The sequence below is a fragment of the Drosophila tropicalis genome, unplaced genomic scaffold, assembly GCF_018151085.1.
Source record: "Drosophila tropicalis isolate 14030-0801.00 unplaced genomic scaffold, ASM1815108v1 contig_859, whole genome shotgun sequence".
NCBI lineage: Eukaryota > Metazoa > Arthropoda > Insecta > Diptera > Drosophilidae > Drosophila > Drosophila tropicalis.
This window is the reverse complement of record NW_027173353.1, coordinates 3,090,937-3,106,431: the sequence shown is the minus strand read 5'-3', so window position 1 is coordinate 3,106,431 and position 15,495 is coordinate 3,090,937. Positions and strand designations below refer to the sequence as shown.

General features: G+C 35.6%; 2 protein-coding genes across 4 annotated transcripts; one reads left to right on the top strand and one right to left on the bottom strand.

The window, feature by feature from the left end:
* The first annotated feature begins 590 nt into the window (after positions 1 to 590).
* jdp (DnaJ domain-containing protein) lies at positions 591 to 12,775 on the top strand. 3 transcript variants are annotated; one of them, XM_068297602.1, is made up of 5 exons: positions 591 to 712; positions 1,986 to 2,153; positions 7,144 to 7,245; positions 9,675 to 9,791; positions 11,088 to 12,775. In XM_068297602.1, the coding sequence occupies exons 2-5, from the start codon at positions 2,067 to 2,069 to the stop codon at positions 11,322 to 11,324; spliced, it is 543 nt and encodes a 180-aa protein (XP_068153703.1). In that variant the 5' UTR covers positions 591 to 712; positions 1,986 to 2,066; the 3' UTR covers positions 11,325 to 12,775. The 3 variants fall into 3 exon arrangements, with proteins under 3 accessions (XP_068153703.1, XP_068153701.1, XP_068153702.1); XM_068297600.1 differs by having other exon boundaries at positions 9,675 to 9,830; XM_068297601.1 differs by having other exon boundaries at positions 679 to 712; positions 1,997 to 2,153; positions 9,675 to 9,830.
* An 11-nt stretch (positions 12,776 to 12,786) lies between these two features.
* On the bottom strand, positions 12,787 to 14,964 carry LOC137582073 (prolyl 4-hydroxylase subunit alpha-2). Its single transcript, XM_068296502.1, is given in 8 exon segments — positions 12,787 to 12,928; positions 13,003 to 13,092; positions 13,219 to 13,294; positions 13,356 to 13,418; positions 13,473 to 13,949; positions 14,004 to 14,495; positions 14,542 to 14,698; positions 14,777 to 14,964. Coding segments are annotated over 8 exon segments (1,650 nt in total). The 3' UTR covers positions 12,787 to 12,821.
* Positions 14,965 to 15,495: the final 531 nt, after the last annotated feature.

Below are 15,495 nucleotides of genomic sequence, written 5' to 3'. Positions count from 1 at the left end.
ATCTGTCTAAGTTTGTAACACAATTACAAGTATTCTTTACAAATGTTTTCAATTTGATGACTGTTTTCAACTATAAGGCACTTAATAAAGTACTTTTCGGTTATTGCTTTCAGTAGAAGTATTTATAAATCAACAACAATTACTGGTAATACTTATTTCTGAAGTCCAAATGTTATCAAAACTTCTGCAAAATGGCAAATTAATTTGGAAAATGGGGAAAACCTAGAAATATTTAATAAATTGCAGCAAATGAAATCCTTTAAGTTTAAGCACTCTACCAAATGATTCTTTCTTTGAATTTATATGAATAATTATTCATTTTCTGCCCAAGATTTTCCTTAAACTTGTATTTAGCTGTTAAGGTACTTAATTCGAATTGGTGGCTGGTCATTCAAATGACTAAAATGAGTCAAATTTAAATTTTCGCGCTCTAAAAGAATTGTGTGTCCAAAATAGAAATGTTCAAAAAATGCCTCGAAAGTTCTTTTCATTGAAAGCTCCAATGCTTCGGCCAAGTCTTGGAAGCTGCATTAACGGCTTTTTGGGAGCGCAAGTTTCCATGTGCGTCAGTCAGTCTCTCAGTCAATCAGAGGTAAGCTCCAGCAGAGCGTAAGTTCCCCCCAAAACCAATCGAATCGAAAGAGTCTCGTTGGCAGTTTAAATTTTGACGTGTTGCCAGTAACATCGTGAAACGCTCGTTTTTGGCTCCAAAGTAATAAGAATTACTTCTATATAGAAACACATATTCACACTCACACACACACACTCTCACACATATCTCTAGAGTCTAGATTTAAAAGAGAGAAACGGAGAACCTGAGTGAAAGAGTATAAAACTCTGGCTTTATCAGTGAAACGAATGTTTTGTGTTGTGTTCAATGTTGTTTATATTTCAAGTGTGAACTAACAAGTGTTTCTCTGTGGAGTGTTGAGTTTGTTGCATTAACAAAGTTCAGTGAAAGTGCCACAACCAGAATGAAAGAGAAACATACAAGTGAATCACAGAGAAACAAAAAAAAACCCCAAAACGCGGATTCGAAATAAACCAGATCTTTTCATTTGATTACTGAATCACTTCTACTTAACATATATACTATGTATATATACATTTATACAAACAAACCACATTAATACCTATACATTTATGTGTTGTATTTGTAATTGTTTCTAATATTTTTCCAACAGAGAAGGTCAATATTATGACTTTCGCTTTTTTAATTGCTTTCATGGTTGTTTGAGCCTCTAAAAGAATATTATTTACCTATAGTATTAGCCTTTCATCTCGCAATTAGCCAAATCCATATAAATAAAAACGTTTAGTCAAAGAACCGTTTATCATTACCAATAAATATTGACCAATTACTCTACTGTACCAAATTTATATTTAAATGTTTGCTGCAATGCTCTCTGTTTGAGTTAATTTTATTTTATTTCATTTTTGATGATTAAATACGACATTTTAATCAAATTCTATCCGACTTTGGTTAAGAATATACATAATTTTTGAACACTCAGAAGAATAATCTTTAGAATAATGATCATTACTTCATACAAACTATATCTAAAGTACTTTTTGATAACTAGTCAAGAATTGTGCTATGAATTTTAACAATTAATATCAATTAATGTGATTTTATTTCTTCAATATTTGTTAACATTCTAAATAGTTTAGTGACAATTAGATTTTAATGTTATAAAGTAATTTAATGCGAGATTAATTCTTTATATAATATGTGAATTAAAGATAAACCAGAACTGCTTTTATTATCCATATTCAACTGAACATCTAAATAAATAAATAAATAGTTTTTTCAATACAATAAACATTTCATTTCATTATTTTGGTTGTTCTCTTTTATTTTGCTTGATTAACTTTTGCCTATTACTTATTTATTCAAATTTAACTACATGCAAATGTAATTTGATTTTCCAAATGAAAAGAAAACAAATAAATCAAAAATTTCATTGAATTTCATTCATTTTTAGTTATATTCAAGGGTTTCGTTATAGAAAAATTAAAAGTATAAAAACTAATTTGATAAACTATTCACAAAAAGACAAAAAAACATGAGCGCTGTCGATGCCATAATTAATTATAAACGCAATCCCAACGAGGATTTTTATGGTTTGCTCCATTGCGATGAAAACTCATCGGTAAGTTTAATTATAATATTTAATATTTTAATATAAAAATTAATATAGAACCAGAACTCGTCGAATCCCTTTCCTTTTGCAGATATTCAATTTTATGTCATTTTTTGGTTACCATCAAAAAGGTTAATAAAAGGCTGACCCTTTGCATGTCAACTTTTAGCTTCACTTTTAAATGAAAGCATTTAAATTGGTTTTACCAAAAGGGCTCACTTGATTAAAAGTGGTAATTCGAGTTTTTTGGGATGAAAAAGTTTTGTTTAATCATAAAATTTGAACCCTTATCAAAATGGTACATACATATAAAAGTTTCTTTTAAGTTTTGCATTTAAAACGAGTAAACTTATCTTAATGTGTCAATAATGTTCGTTTTGAGTTAAAGAAACTTTTCTAAAGGAAGAAAAAAGGTATCTTATATAAGAGTTTAAATAGAATTTGCTATTAAAGCTTATGGATTTAATTGGTTTCCTACCAACAAATTGCTTTTATTGTATTTGACGCCATAAAACGAGCATTTAGCTAATTTTACAGCTTGCTGCCCGTTTTGTTTTAAAATTTAATTTCGGTCTAATCGATTTTAGGCCCAGCAGTTAACAACTTTCCAAACAAATAAGGAATAAAAAGCAAAAGTCAAGACAATGCCTTCGATACAAGATAATCTTTGATGATAGAATTTAAGCAAAGAAAAGATTGCTCAAACTTGACATGAAGAAAAAAGAAACGCACTCAAGAATGAAAACGAGATGTCGATTTGGATTTACTGTATCAATTAAATTGCTTTCGCCTTACTGTGACTTTTAAAGCCTTGTGGGATTTCTTTATGACACCCATAATATACTCTCTTTTTGTTGATTAAGCCAATAATAGGTCTTAAGTAAATAAAGTTCGGAAAGTAAACATTATATTTGCCATACATCATCCATTTCGTTAAACTGGGTATACCTCTTTGGTAAATGGATACAGGGTACAAAAAATAGCAAATGAAATCAAACACAAGTCGGTTGTATGCTCGTTTGGCTGCCGCCCTGAGTGTTGGCTTTGGCTTTGAATCGAGGCGTTTGCTTTGAGAATTAGTTTCAATTACAAGTCAGAGTCGACTGGCAAAATTGTCGTGTTGATCTGCATCAGTCAAGTTGCAGTTGATTGTATCTCATCATCAATGTATATGTATGTATGTACGTTGACAAGTACTGTATCAATTGAGCTGCAAAAATGCCTGAGAAGAAATAAAATGTTGTCATCAACATGTGGAAAAGTAAGACAGACTTTTATTTTCTCTTTGCAGCAGAAAGCCCATTAATTAACTCGTAACTTTTGTCCAAGAACTTTTTGCTCTTCTAACGAGGTGACTTGCGAGAAAAGCTGGGCAATTATTTATTACTTTAACTTTACTCAAGATGGCCCTAACTAACTAGCCAAGTTCGTTTGATTTGGATTTTGGTATTAGAGAGCCAAGTCAAAGCAGTTTGAATAGAATTAATGACCCTCATCCAGCTGAGATTTGTGAAAATTTCTGAAGGAGAACTCTAAGTCCTTTGATCGACAACCAGCAACAGGGTTATCATTCATTTTCAAGTTGAGTAAATTTCAATAGCTACATCACATACACACACTCAGATACACACACACACGTCTGGAGTGAGAATCCTTCTGCAATATAATCAAATTTATTGACATGGAAAATGTTTTGAGGCTCTGGCAATTTTCCACCTGCAAATATTTTGTGCTGTGGATGTTGGCAATTTTCAAAGCTGTCGATTGCATCATGTTAAAAATTCAATTGAATTATGCCAGAAACCAGCTAGAGGGCTCTAATGTTGGTTTTTAAGGGCTTAAAGTAGATATATCGAGAGCCATAGAGAGACAGAGAGGGGGAGTGTGTGGTTGTAGCCCTTTGGCAGTCAAAATTTAATTCCAATTAAAACAAAATTCACTTTACTCGTTACAACTTTTACAAGTAATTCATCGTTGATTAAACAAAGCATTTGTATATAAAAATTCATTAATTTTAAGACCCAAAAAAGTTGAATTTCTTAATTAATTCATCTTACTTTTATCCACTAAAAATGAAAAGCGTCTACTTTGGAGAAAAAAAAAACATTTTTACCTTTCGATGTGTAAGCATTTTCACAAGGCTATCAGCACGTAGCTATCCCAAACCAAAGGAACAGTTTGTTTTGCATCGCATCCTGACAAACACAGACAAAGTAAAATTAGGAATTTTCACCAAAACATGGAAATTGTCTCACTTTCTGGTCAACAATATTAATTATCTCGGCTTTAACTGTGCTTTCAGATAATCTGATTTCTCATTTCCTTTCCGAAAATGCCCGTCCGAATCCACACTTCACAAGTTCATTCTTATGCAGATTAGATTTCCATTGTTCGGCCAAACAAATGCCAGAATTTAGCATACGAGTGGAGATGTTTAGCATCAGACAGACAGATAGACATGAGAATTGTAGGATTTTCAGTTGAAAATCTATCTGTGACATGAATCAAACTTGCAATAATCAAATGCATATTCACTTAGATACCAATTTATGAGCTGACGAGATTTTAATTAATGCAATTTCTCAAGCGTATTTGAATTTCATGTTGTAGATAACGAATTAGCTGCAGCAAATAGACTTGAATTAAATGAATGCAGAATGTTTTCCTAATTAACTACACATGCGAATAGGAATACTGAAAGGAAATGTAAGGAGCTTAAATAGTATATAGACACAAAGCCACAATGCAAACAGAAGCCAAAGTCTTCTTGGGCTAATTATAGATGTGAATATTTGTGTGTGTGTGTGGGTGTGTGTGGATGTGCGTGTGGGTTTGTAAGTGTCGAACATGAGTACTTCAGGTGGGTCCTTGTCTGCGGGCTGGTATCTCATGTCAACACCATTAGTTACCCGAGTCGTCATCAGAGCTGTTCGTATGAGCAATATTAATTGCTTTGAAATTAATTATACGCCCCGTTGCAATTTGGTCAACAGAACGCAATAAATTAGGCATACGTAAAAGCTTTACATATTAAATGCAAATGAATATCGAAAGCCAATATTAACAGAGTTTAATTTATAGACCAATCTTCTTAAGCAGTATCAATTTTCCCGAGCATCAATTAGTTTAGTGTTTGGTTTTAGTGTTGAGCTTTTGAGCCAAATCTGACTTCGTTATTTGCCATTTAAGTATTCAAACTCCTTTGAACATCTTGAAATTTCCTGCAAGGTCTTTTGCTTTGCTTTTAAATTGAATATTTCTCTTTGAGAATTTGGCGTCCAGTTAATTGAAATTGTGTCGAGTCAAGTTACATATTTGACCTATATAATTTTTCGTCTGTCTGTCCAGTTCCCCGCTATTTGACATTTCACTTTAGAGCGAACAATAGCGACACACACACACACACAAAGGCGAAAACAAAAAAGAAAGGAAAAATTCTAATGCAAATGGAATACGTGGTCGGGAAACAAGAAAACCGAAGCTCACAAGCTGGGCTTTTGTGTGTGGCCAGCTGGCGTAGTTGCCATCAGTCCCACCCCTCGTATTTACCCATTCACCATTCCCTGTATACGTACATTTATATTGTGCGCGAAAAGCTATTTTCATTTACAAGACACACACACACACATACACACAATAAACAAGGGACTTTTGTGATGTCGAAAGTGCCGCAACTTGGTACGTCAAAGGATAATGCCAGAGCAGTATCTATAGCTGTGGCAGTTGAGAGTTGGCTTGGTCAGGCATCAGCCATCAACTGTGATACCAACTGTCAGTTGTCAGCTCCCAGTTGGCAGTTTGCAACTTGTTGCACACACACACACACACACATTTTTCACTTTTGTGCTAAAGACGCTTAATTAATTTCAATTGTTCCTTAAAGTTTCGTGTTTAGTGTCAGCGACAGGGCTTAGAGTGGGTGGAAATTAATTTGCAGCATGTCGCCAAGTGAAACTTTATTTCTGTTTTCTTTCTTTTTTATTAAGTCCTTTGGCCTTGGCAAAAGTTTTTCGTGCTTTTTCCTTAGTTTGGCAGCTCAAATAGATGAAATTACAAATGAATAGTTTGCCATGATGAATTTATGACATTTTGAATTTGAACCAAATCAGCCAACTTTGGATTTAAATCTGCTAAAATTTGTTAAAAACTTTTCACTAAAGTAAAAGTTTTTTCTCCCTTAATATTAACCAATTGGATTAATAAATAAGATTTGACATTCTTGAGATTTTGTTATAAAAACTTGTTCGTTGTTAAAATCCTTAAATGAAAAACAATTAAATAACTTTCAAAAGAATTGAAATAGTTTAAAAGTCATCACAAGAGACTAGATTGATATAAAAGAAGCTTGATAAGTTTTAGTCAACTAACTATTGATAAGTATACAAATATAACTTAAAGTTGGAAGTTCATTGAACTAAATCTTTTAGTTTTCAACTTGTAAAATCCTCTTTTAAGTTATCAATAATTATCATCTAACGCCATATGCATATAACACATTAGTAAATTTCTATTTTCCAAAGTGTTTTTCGTTTCACCTTGAAAATGTTGCCCTGGAGATGATGTCAAAGTTTTCCATTACCCAAAACCCATATCTACCTCAGCTTACCTTTATACCATTATTTGAGAAAAACAAAAAAAAAAAAACGGTCTTATGTTTCTTTTATGTTTTTGTTTTGTGGTTTTTTTTTTCTTCCTTCTCAATGCTTCAATCGAAATTCGAGCGTTCTCTGCATTTTCTCTTGACAGTTTTAGTTTATTCCCATGCCGCGGATAGGAATCTGTATACCAACATATGTGTATGTATGTGTGTGTATAAGTCACGATATACTTGCATTTATACCTGTGTACATATTATGTGTTTGCCTTGAAACCATTTTAAAAATTTATGCCGCAAAAAAGTGCTTAGTTAATTTAAAGTAAACGAGAATTTCACATTTCAATTCACTTAAGTTGAGGAATTTTCCTTTGTTTGTTCTCTTTTTTCTCTCTTTCTGTGCAGCTCGAGCAGATACAGGCCGAATATAAGGTGCTGGCCCTTCAATATCATCCCGATAAGAACAGCGGAGACAAAGATGCAGAGGCCAAATTTCAACAACTGAAGGTAAGCATAAACAAGACAAAATTGAGAGATGGGAGATGGCGGCGATGTAAAAAGAAAAATGGCAATCGCTGAGCATTTTGCATATTTAATGAATTACCAGGCACAGAGCGGCAAGAGACGAGGGGAGAGCGGATGGAAAGATATTGTACAATTTGACAGCCTGTGGGGCAATATGTTCGAGATGAAAGACGTCTATGAACACTGAAATTAAATGATGTTTATAAGGAGAGGTACACCCTGCCGACCTGTGTGAAGTTTATATAATGAAAACAACAAGCCAGAGGGGGGGGACCGTGTTGGGTACAAAACAAAGTTGAAAAATGAAAACACTTACACATACAGACAAACCTACATCTACATCTACCTAACTGTGCCTTCGTGTAGAGTAATTAACAGCGAAACAAAGTTAAACTGAGTGGCGTATACAAAATGGCGCCTGACAGTTTGTTTTTTCCCCAAAACTTTTTGAAGCTGCATTAAACAATGCTTTATACAAACGAACACACACACTCAGACATACATCCACTTAACCCACTTACATACAAGCCATTCAATAACTCACACACCCACACACAGAGGCAGCTCACAAACACGCACACAACGTCAGCCTCAAATTAAATTTTCGAAACGACAAAAGAAAAACAAGGCAACAGAACGAGATAAAATAAATTACCACTATATACCAGATACATCCTTATATCTACTATATACATACGTACTTAGTTGTTGGTATAACAGTTTATTTATATTTATTTTTGGAAAACGTTTTTATTGATTTTCCAATACAACAGATTTTATGTCCAATCAAATTAGGAATATATCAAAGCATATATCTCGCCTCTTGCCCTGGGGATGTTAGTGGGGCCCTAAGCCTTAGGCCCCCTTACTAACTGATTAGGTTTATATCCAACTCACAAGTTATGGGCATCCCGCGTGGGTGTGTGGCATATAGGGGATTGGTAAAAAGGTGGGCGGGGAATGGGGCTTTCCATTACAATTTGCAGCTTGTAAAACTTATTGTACGTGCCTGCATGTCGGGAGGCGTAGAAATATGTGTTTGCATATGCGCGTGACCAGGATGAAGAGCTTCGTTTTTATGGCTGGCTATACACATATTCGCCGTATATTTATGTAGGTATATAGATACATATATACATAGATGATGTATACACGCAATGCAAAGGACGAGAAAGTCCATTACATTACATAAAATAAATCCAGCTGGCAGCCATAAAACGCTTTAAATTGAAATTCAGAGATTTTTTTTAAGCACTTACAATGGGCAGGAAATTTGAAATGCTTTTCATGAAATATTCAACTCAGTATGAAGCTCATCATTCTTCAAGAATTCGAAATGCTCTTGAATTTGCTTACATTTTGTGAGAGGTATCAATTCAAAGATAAGTTAAACATGCTTGGGACCATTTTTATTATGTAGCAACTTTCAACTCAATTTGCAATTGTCAAATGTCGCCTCAGAGACATGAAATAAACTAAGAGTTTCCCTCGAGACTTGACAGACCCAGACAAGGACATACTGACACACACTCACACACACACATTATTCATATATATGCAATGAATGTGGGACAACAATGTTAAAAGTTTCGAATATGAAATTTAACTTGGGAAAACTACATATTAGTTGTGGCAAAAAGTGACATTGTGGCCTATTACCCCAAAGGCCACAATCAGTGTTGAAAATTTGAGTTTTTGCTCTAATGAAGTCTTTACTCTATACAATTTCTATATGTTTATGCGACTTTGTAAACGAAAATATCGGCTTTCTTTAATTAAAGATAAATAGACCCAAAGGCAGGCAAGTACACAGACAAAAGGAGGTTGGGGGACAAGGGGACAGGTAAGCTGCTAGATGCTAGATAGGCATGTTTGCTGACCCACATAATCAATGAGTAGTAAAATAATTGATTATCATGTTGCCCTGTTTACATCTACCCAAATAATAAGCACAATCGCCGAGAAAGACAAGCAATAAAATCTCAGCGGCTCAATTGTATAGAAGTGTGTGTGTGTGTGAGTGTGTTGAGCAAGGCAAGCCGTAGGCATGTGTCTATAAGTTAGTCTGAGGACTAACCGTAAAGCAAGTTAATATATATATATTTACATGCATAATTTCATGGCCCGGACATGACTATCAGAGCCACTTGAGCGTGTAAAAATGTAAGCATGTGTGCGGTTGTATTAGTGTGTTTGTGGGCTTGTGTAAATCACATGCATGCCAATAAGTATGCTACGAAATCTATGAAATCGATTAACATGCAAAAGGTTGAACTGTATCCTCGCCAGATGTTGATTTTGCACTTGAGCAAATTTGACTTATATGGTATTTTTCCCTCTCTCTCCCCATATGCAAAGTGAAAACAACAACATATAACCAACATACACACACACATATATTTTGATTGCAGGAGGCCAAGGAGACCCTTTGCGATCCAGAGAAGAGGGCCGTATATGACAAATGGCGCAATAGCGGCATCTCGATGAGCTACAAGCAGTGGCTGGGCATGAAGGAGCATGTCGGTCAGGTGAGAAGATACACAATTGCCGAGAAAGTGGATAAAGAGGTATGCGTTATGGGCCAGGAACAGTAAAACAAACAAATATAAGCAGAGAAGTAAAAAATGACCCACTCCAAAAATGTAGCTCAATGTACCACTAAATTATTATCTATCTCTCTGTCTCACTCTTTCACTTTATTTTCTACACATACAAAAGCCGGTGTTCGTGTAGTTCCATTTTGTTTTTAAGCTCCAACTGAAAATTTCCTCCACTTTTGTATAATTTGCACAAAGTAACACAAAAACGAATTAATTAAATGGGGAAAACTTTGGCAAATGCTTTAACTAATGGAATTTGTAATCCATTCCCCCAGTCAGTTTATATTGTTGCACAATTAATGAGATTATTCTAGCCAATTCCACCACTCCCCCGAGCCCCAAAATCGCGCTGTGTGGTTTATGCTAATTTCCGCTGCTGACCCAAGCGGAAATTGTGGCGCATCCATCACAATGTTGGGCGCAAATGTGCAATATGAAAATGACATTGGCCACGACGGCCATAAATGACTGAGCAGACTCTCTCAGATAGCAGAACCTCAGCGTTTCCGCCCAATGCTCAGTTGGCTGAGAGGCAGACCAGCTAGGAATTTGCCAGTGACTAAACGATAAGAATTGTTAAGACAATAATCAGAGATTTGTTTTTTTTTCAAGTTTTTACTTGGATGGGCAACAACTTTCCGAGTTTCAGGAATACCTTTTATATTAAAAAAATTAGGAAAATTATGAATTTATGTTTTTCTTTTTCAATATTTCCCTTCGTTAATTAGAAATATGCACTATGCCTAATTCAACATATTTATCTGTAATTAAAAGAGGATTAATCTGAAACTAAATCTTTTTGAGTATTCCACTAATAATTTTATCGACACGAACACCATTATTTAAACAAATAAATATAATCTTTATACATTTTTTTAAAAATTATAATTAGTTCTTTTCTCTTATGTGAAACCTGCACCAATTTAGTCCTGGTCCTGATCGCCCAAAAACCTATAAAAGAAAGTACCCAAAGTTGACTTACCTTGTATTTCTTTTCAATGTTTGTACCTCTTCATCCAAGGATTCGATGTGTGCATGTGATAGGCCTAAGAGCTAATGCATCTGTAGCAAAAACTAAAACTGAAAATTGGATTGCATGTTTTAAGCTTACACAACCAAAACAAATCAAATGCATTGGCTCCCTGAGCACGCATCCAGCAGATGCAAATCAACAAACCATTTCTTCCATATTAATGACCACAATTATTTTCCATTCAATCAAAGTCCATGCATTGGGCCACGCCCAAGACCAAGGACCGCATGTTGCCCGAGGCAGGGCCCACTGGTCCGGCCGGAGCTGGCTGCAGCACTGGCGGTGGTGGCCTAACCGCTGCCTCGCCCAATCCGGCCCATCGTCGTGCTTCGGAGGGAGGAGCAGCTCTCTATTATGGCAGCCGCAAGGCCGAATGGGGTACCGACAACACCGATGTGGCCAATAAATTCCGTAACTATGAGATCTAAATTGATCGATTGGCCGAAAGGGGATGAAGTGTGGCGGAACATGATGTCTATCGATGTATGCGAAAATTGAAAACGAGATTTTATCCCCAAATTAAAGAAGCATATTTATCAATATATTGATGTGAAATTTCAAATTAAAACCATTACTCATACAAAACAACAACAACAATTATATCAAAGTATTCCAAACAAATATTATATATATACATACATATATTATTGATGTGAACTTATATAAAGCGTTGCGAATTATATAAATGTTTTTAAGTGTGTATACAAAGAAAAAAAATCATAAAAAACTGGTTATAAGTCAAAGAAGAAACTGTAATTTCAATAAACTAGCGTAAGCGGCATAATAATTAAGAGCAATTAAGAAAGTTTAAGAAAAAATTTAGTCAAATTGTCTGCCCACTTTCGGGCGAGTTAATGCTGAGTGTCTATATCAATGTTATCCTGTTTGTTGTCAGAAAGCATATAGACAAATGAAAATATATATATATATTTATGTAAAACCATGTATTTGTATCTGTATATCAATGTACTGTGTGACCCTATAAGACAATCCCTTCGGAAGTGTTTAGCTGTGCACTAAAAACAAAACGCATCCTGAAACAAGAAACTGAATCTACGTATCAGACCAACACCCACCCAGAAAGGTAGGAAACAAACCGAAAAACAAGAAAGAACAAAGCAAAAATAACTAAAAAATGGTTAATCAAATGAAAATCAAAAGATCCTATCAAAAGAAAAAAAAACCAAGAAGCGAATTTAAAACAACTTTATACACAGGCGAAACTTGCATAGTCAAAAAAGCGAACAAAACCCAAACTAAACTCTCACTTGGTGTCCTTTTCAATGCAAAACCTATTCACTAAACTATTTTATTTACAAAAAACTAAGCAAAATATACGCAAAAATGTTTTAAAAATATTTACAACAAAGTAAAAAAAAAAAAAGAGATTTAAAATTACATATAAATGTTTTGATGCATTGATGTTTTTAACGCCAAAGAGCGATCAAATAAGAATCCATTATAATGCAATCCATGCATACATAATTATAGTACATTATTATTGAAATATACGTGAAACCAATTAACTATGGGCATAGATTACATTAAACATATTTATACACTTTGTTTTAAGACATAATAATGAATTTATGCAAATACACACATATTATTCTAGTTATTATGGTTGAAAAAGCTGATTGAAAAGACAAAAAGATGAAGTCAACTCACACATATATATAAACACACACATTAGTACACACACACAAATGTGGATTGTATCTGAAAGCCAAGGGCAAAACTTTCTTGCCAATTTGAATTGAATAAATGATGGAAATTACTTACACAAACCAACAAACAAACAAACATACATATACATATGAATGAATCTAAATGTTGATTAATAAATCAAACTATTTGATGGGGTATCCCTATACTGAAATATTAACTTGTCTTTTATTTACATGAATCAATTATTTAAGCAACTTTCACTGCATTTTAGCCAAGATATCCCTGAGAGCGATTCGCCCATCATCCCACAACTCACAGGGACGCCGATCTGCTTGGATGAATTCACGTATCCAACGATTTTGAACTGGTGGTGAGATGTGAGGAGAACATAAGTTAAGCACAATGAGTTTTGCTGGCATGGAGATGTTTCATTCTTACCCCACTTGGAGCCGGCAATGATGGGGCAGGCGCCGTGCAAGGTGCGCAAATCTCCCGCGCCCGAGGCATGCAAATTATGCCAAAAGGCGGCTGTGAAATAAGTACATAGGAAACATCATAAATTATATATTACGACAGTGTAAATGTAAATTGGAGTGGATTTGCAAGATGTTTGGTGGTTGGGGGCTTTGGCAAGGGGATGGTTAAGACATATACCCGCATATTTCTTTGGCTGCAGTAATTGTTTCAGATGGGGAAAGGCTGTGCCGCCGCCTTGAGCCACATCCGAGAGCTGTCGAGAGGGTAGCGATTATATATGAGAACATATTTAAGGCAGAATTACACCCACTTACATAGAAAAGAACTGTGGCAATACGATTGCCCATTTCGGGTGATGATACCAGCTTTTTATCAAACTGTGAAGAGTGAATGGTTTGTCAGGTTCATGAACTGGGCATATTTTAACTTACTGCTTCTTGACTAAACCAATCATTGTGCTGTGCATAGTGTCCACCTATGCCGTAGTTGGCAAACTGATGAAATTCTGCATAGTCCATGTTCAAATTGGTCATATCCGCCACCCTCTGATCTATGGTTTGCAGAATCTTGTGACGGGTTCGAGGTATAAAGGTGAACTGACTAGTACGCGCATTCGACACCTCAGATCCTGCTGCGCCAATGACTGTGGCTCTGGAAATTTCATTCTTGGTTAAATTTCTAATTGTATCAATTTCGCTTTGGTAGATAACATCATGGTAGAGAACCAGCAAAGGATTGTGATTTAATTCCTCCACTTTTAGAGGTGCCAAATTGAGAAAGGGATGAGTTTCTGTCAAATAACCGCAACGCAGATGTCGCTCTTGCCTAGCCGTTTTCTTGATATGGCCACTGCAGGTGAAACGATATAAATCGAAATCACTCATGGCAGATGGATCACTAGGAATGGGCTAAAAGAAAGTGAATTCTCAATAAATTCGTATTAGAAAGTAAATCTCACTTACCGCATATTCTTCCAGTGTTACTTGGGACTCTTTCTCATCTAAATGCTTCAAAATAAAATCGTTATAATTCTGTTCATACTCCGCACTGGCTGGTTGAATGCTTAAGAGTTGCTGGTAAGTGCTATTAACACCTCTAAAATCATTTAACTCTACTTTGGCCTTAACCAGTAAGGCCAATATTTGTGCTCTGAGTTCCTGATTCTGATCTTTGTGATGATCAATTCGTTTCTGTGCCTCCAAAAGCCAAGAATGTGCCAAACGTGGATGCTTATCCCTCAAAGCTAAGCGAGCTATATCAAAGCAATGCTGTGAATTTAATTGTATCCCATGGTCGACCCCATCTAGCACACCGGCTGCTATGTGTCTTGCCTCCAATCTGTAGACGTACTGCAATCTCAGCAGACCATCTAGGGCCCCTTCCAGTTCCTTTTCATCTGGCATACACTTTCGACCTCGCAGTTTCCGCAGGCGGTTCAGTGGTTCTGCAATAAACTTTCCATGAGTAATGCAATTTCAAAATTAAATCGATGGGATCGACTCACTTTCCCCCCGTTGCGGTAGCCACCAGATTTTCCACTCGCTCCCAGTCCAATGTCAAGCGTTTGGTTAGCAAATATTTATTCAACGGACTATCGAAGTAAGTCACGCCCCATTGCTGTGCCTCGTTGCGTTCACTCTCGAATTCGCTCAGCCGCCTGTCAGTCCAAAGTTAATTTCAGTTGTGACAAATTTGATTAGACCCAATGTAACTGCCCACCCGTGGGCCAACTCACGCTTTCAGAAAATCCAATTTACTCTGATTGTCGGCTATGAATTTTTGCATGTGCAGCAGCATTTGCTCCTCATACCTATAGACCCGTGTCATCTCATGTATGGAAGAATAAAACTCGGCACTTATGCCCATGAAGAAGAAGAGCACCAGAGTCACAGGTAGAAGAAGCCACAAACCGGCGAGCAACATTTTTTATGGATCTCCGATCGCGATAGCGGCAAATTTCAAACTGAATCTGCTCTTCGATATAACAATAAAAAGCTGGCCTTTACGTAACACTCAAGAAGTTCTAAGCAGAAACCTGTTCTCTCGGGTCAAAGTAAAGGTAGAAAGCTTTGGGGTTCATTGGCAACCATAGTAACTGGTTTTCTTAGATAACTTAATTATAAACCGATTTGCTTATTAGGGATTATTTATATTTCCTAACTCTTAATTTTACGGATTCGGTGTATTCGGATTGATAGAGAAAGGGGAGCCAAACCAATTGTATTGTATGTATTTTGCTTCTTTTGATTTAGATAAACCCTTCTCAAGTTCTCGTTTTAGCTAAAATTTTTACAGATTCCATTGGTGTCCAACTCAGAAAATTGAATCAAACTTTCTTAGGATCATTGCCATTTAAGTATTTTTGACACAAAAAAAATCATATTCGAAGGCAAGGTACTCTCAACTCTTGTCCCAGATCGTAGACCCATTTAGTCATTACTAGAAAAAGTTAAG

Excerpts from the sequence above, each read along its gene's own strand:
- jdp (XM_068297600.1), top strand. The coding sequence starts at position 2,067 with ATGAGCGCTGTCGATGCCATAATTAATTATAAACGCAATCCCAACGAG. Across the intron at positions 2,154-7,143 it reads ATTGCGATGAAAACTCATCG|CTCGAGCAGATACAGGCCGA; the intron begins GTAAGTTTAATT and ends CTTTCTGTGCAG. Across the intron at positions 7,246-9,674 it reads CCAAATTTCAACAACTGAAG|GAGGCCAAGGAGACCCTTTG; the intron begins GTAAGCATAAAC and ends TTTTGATTGCAG.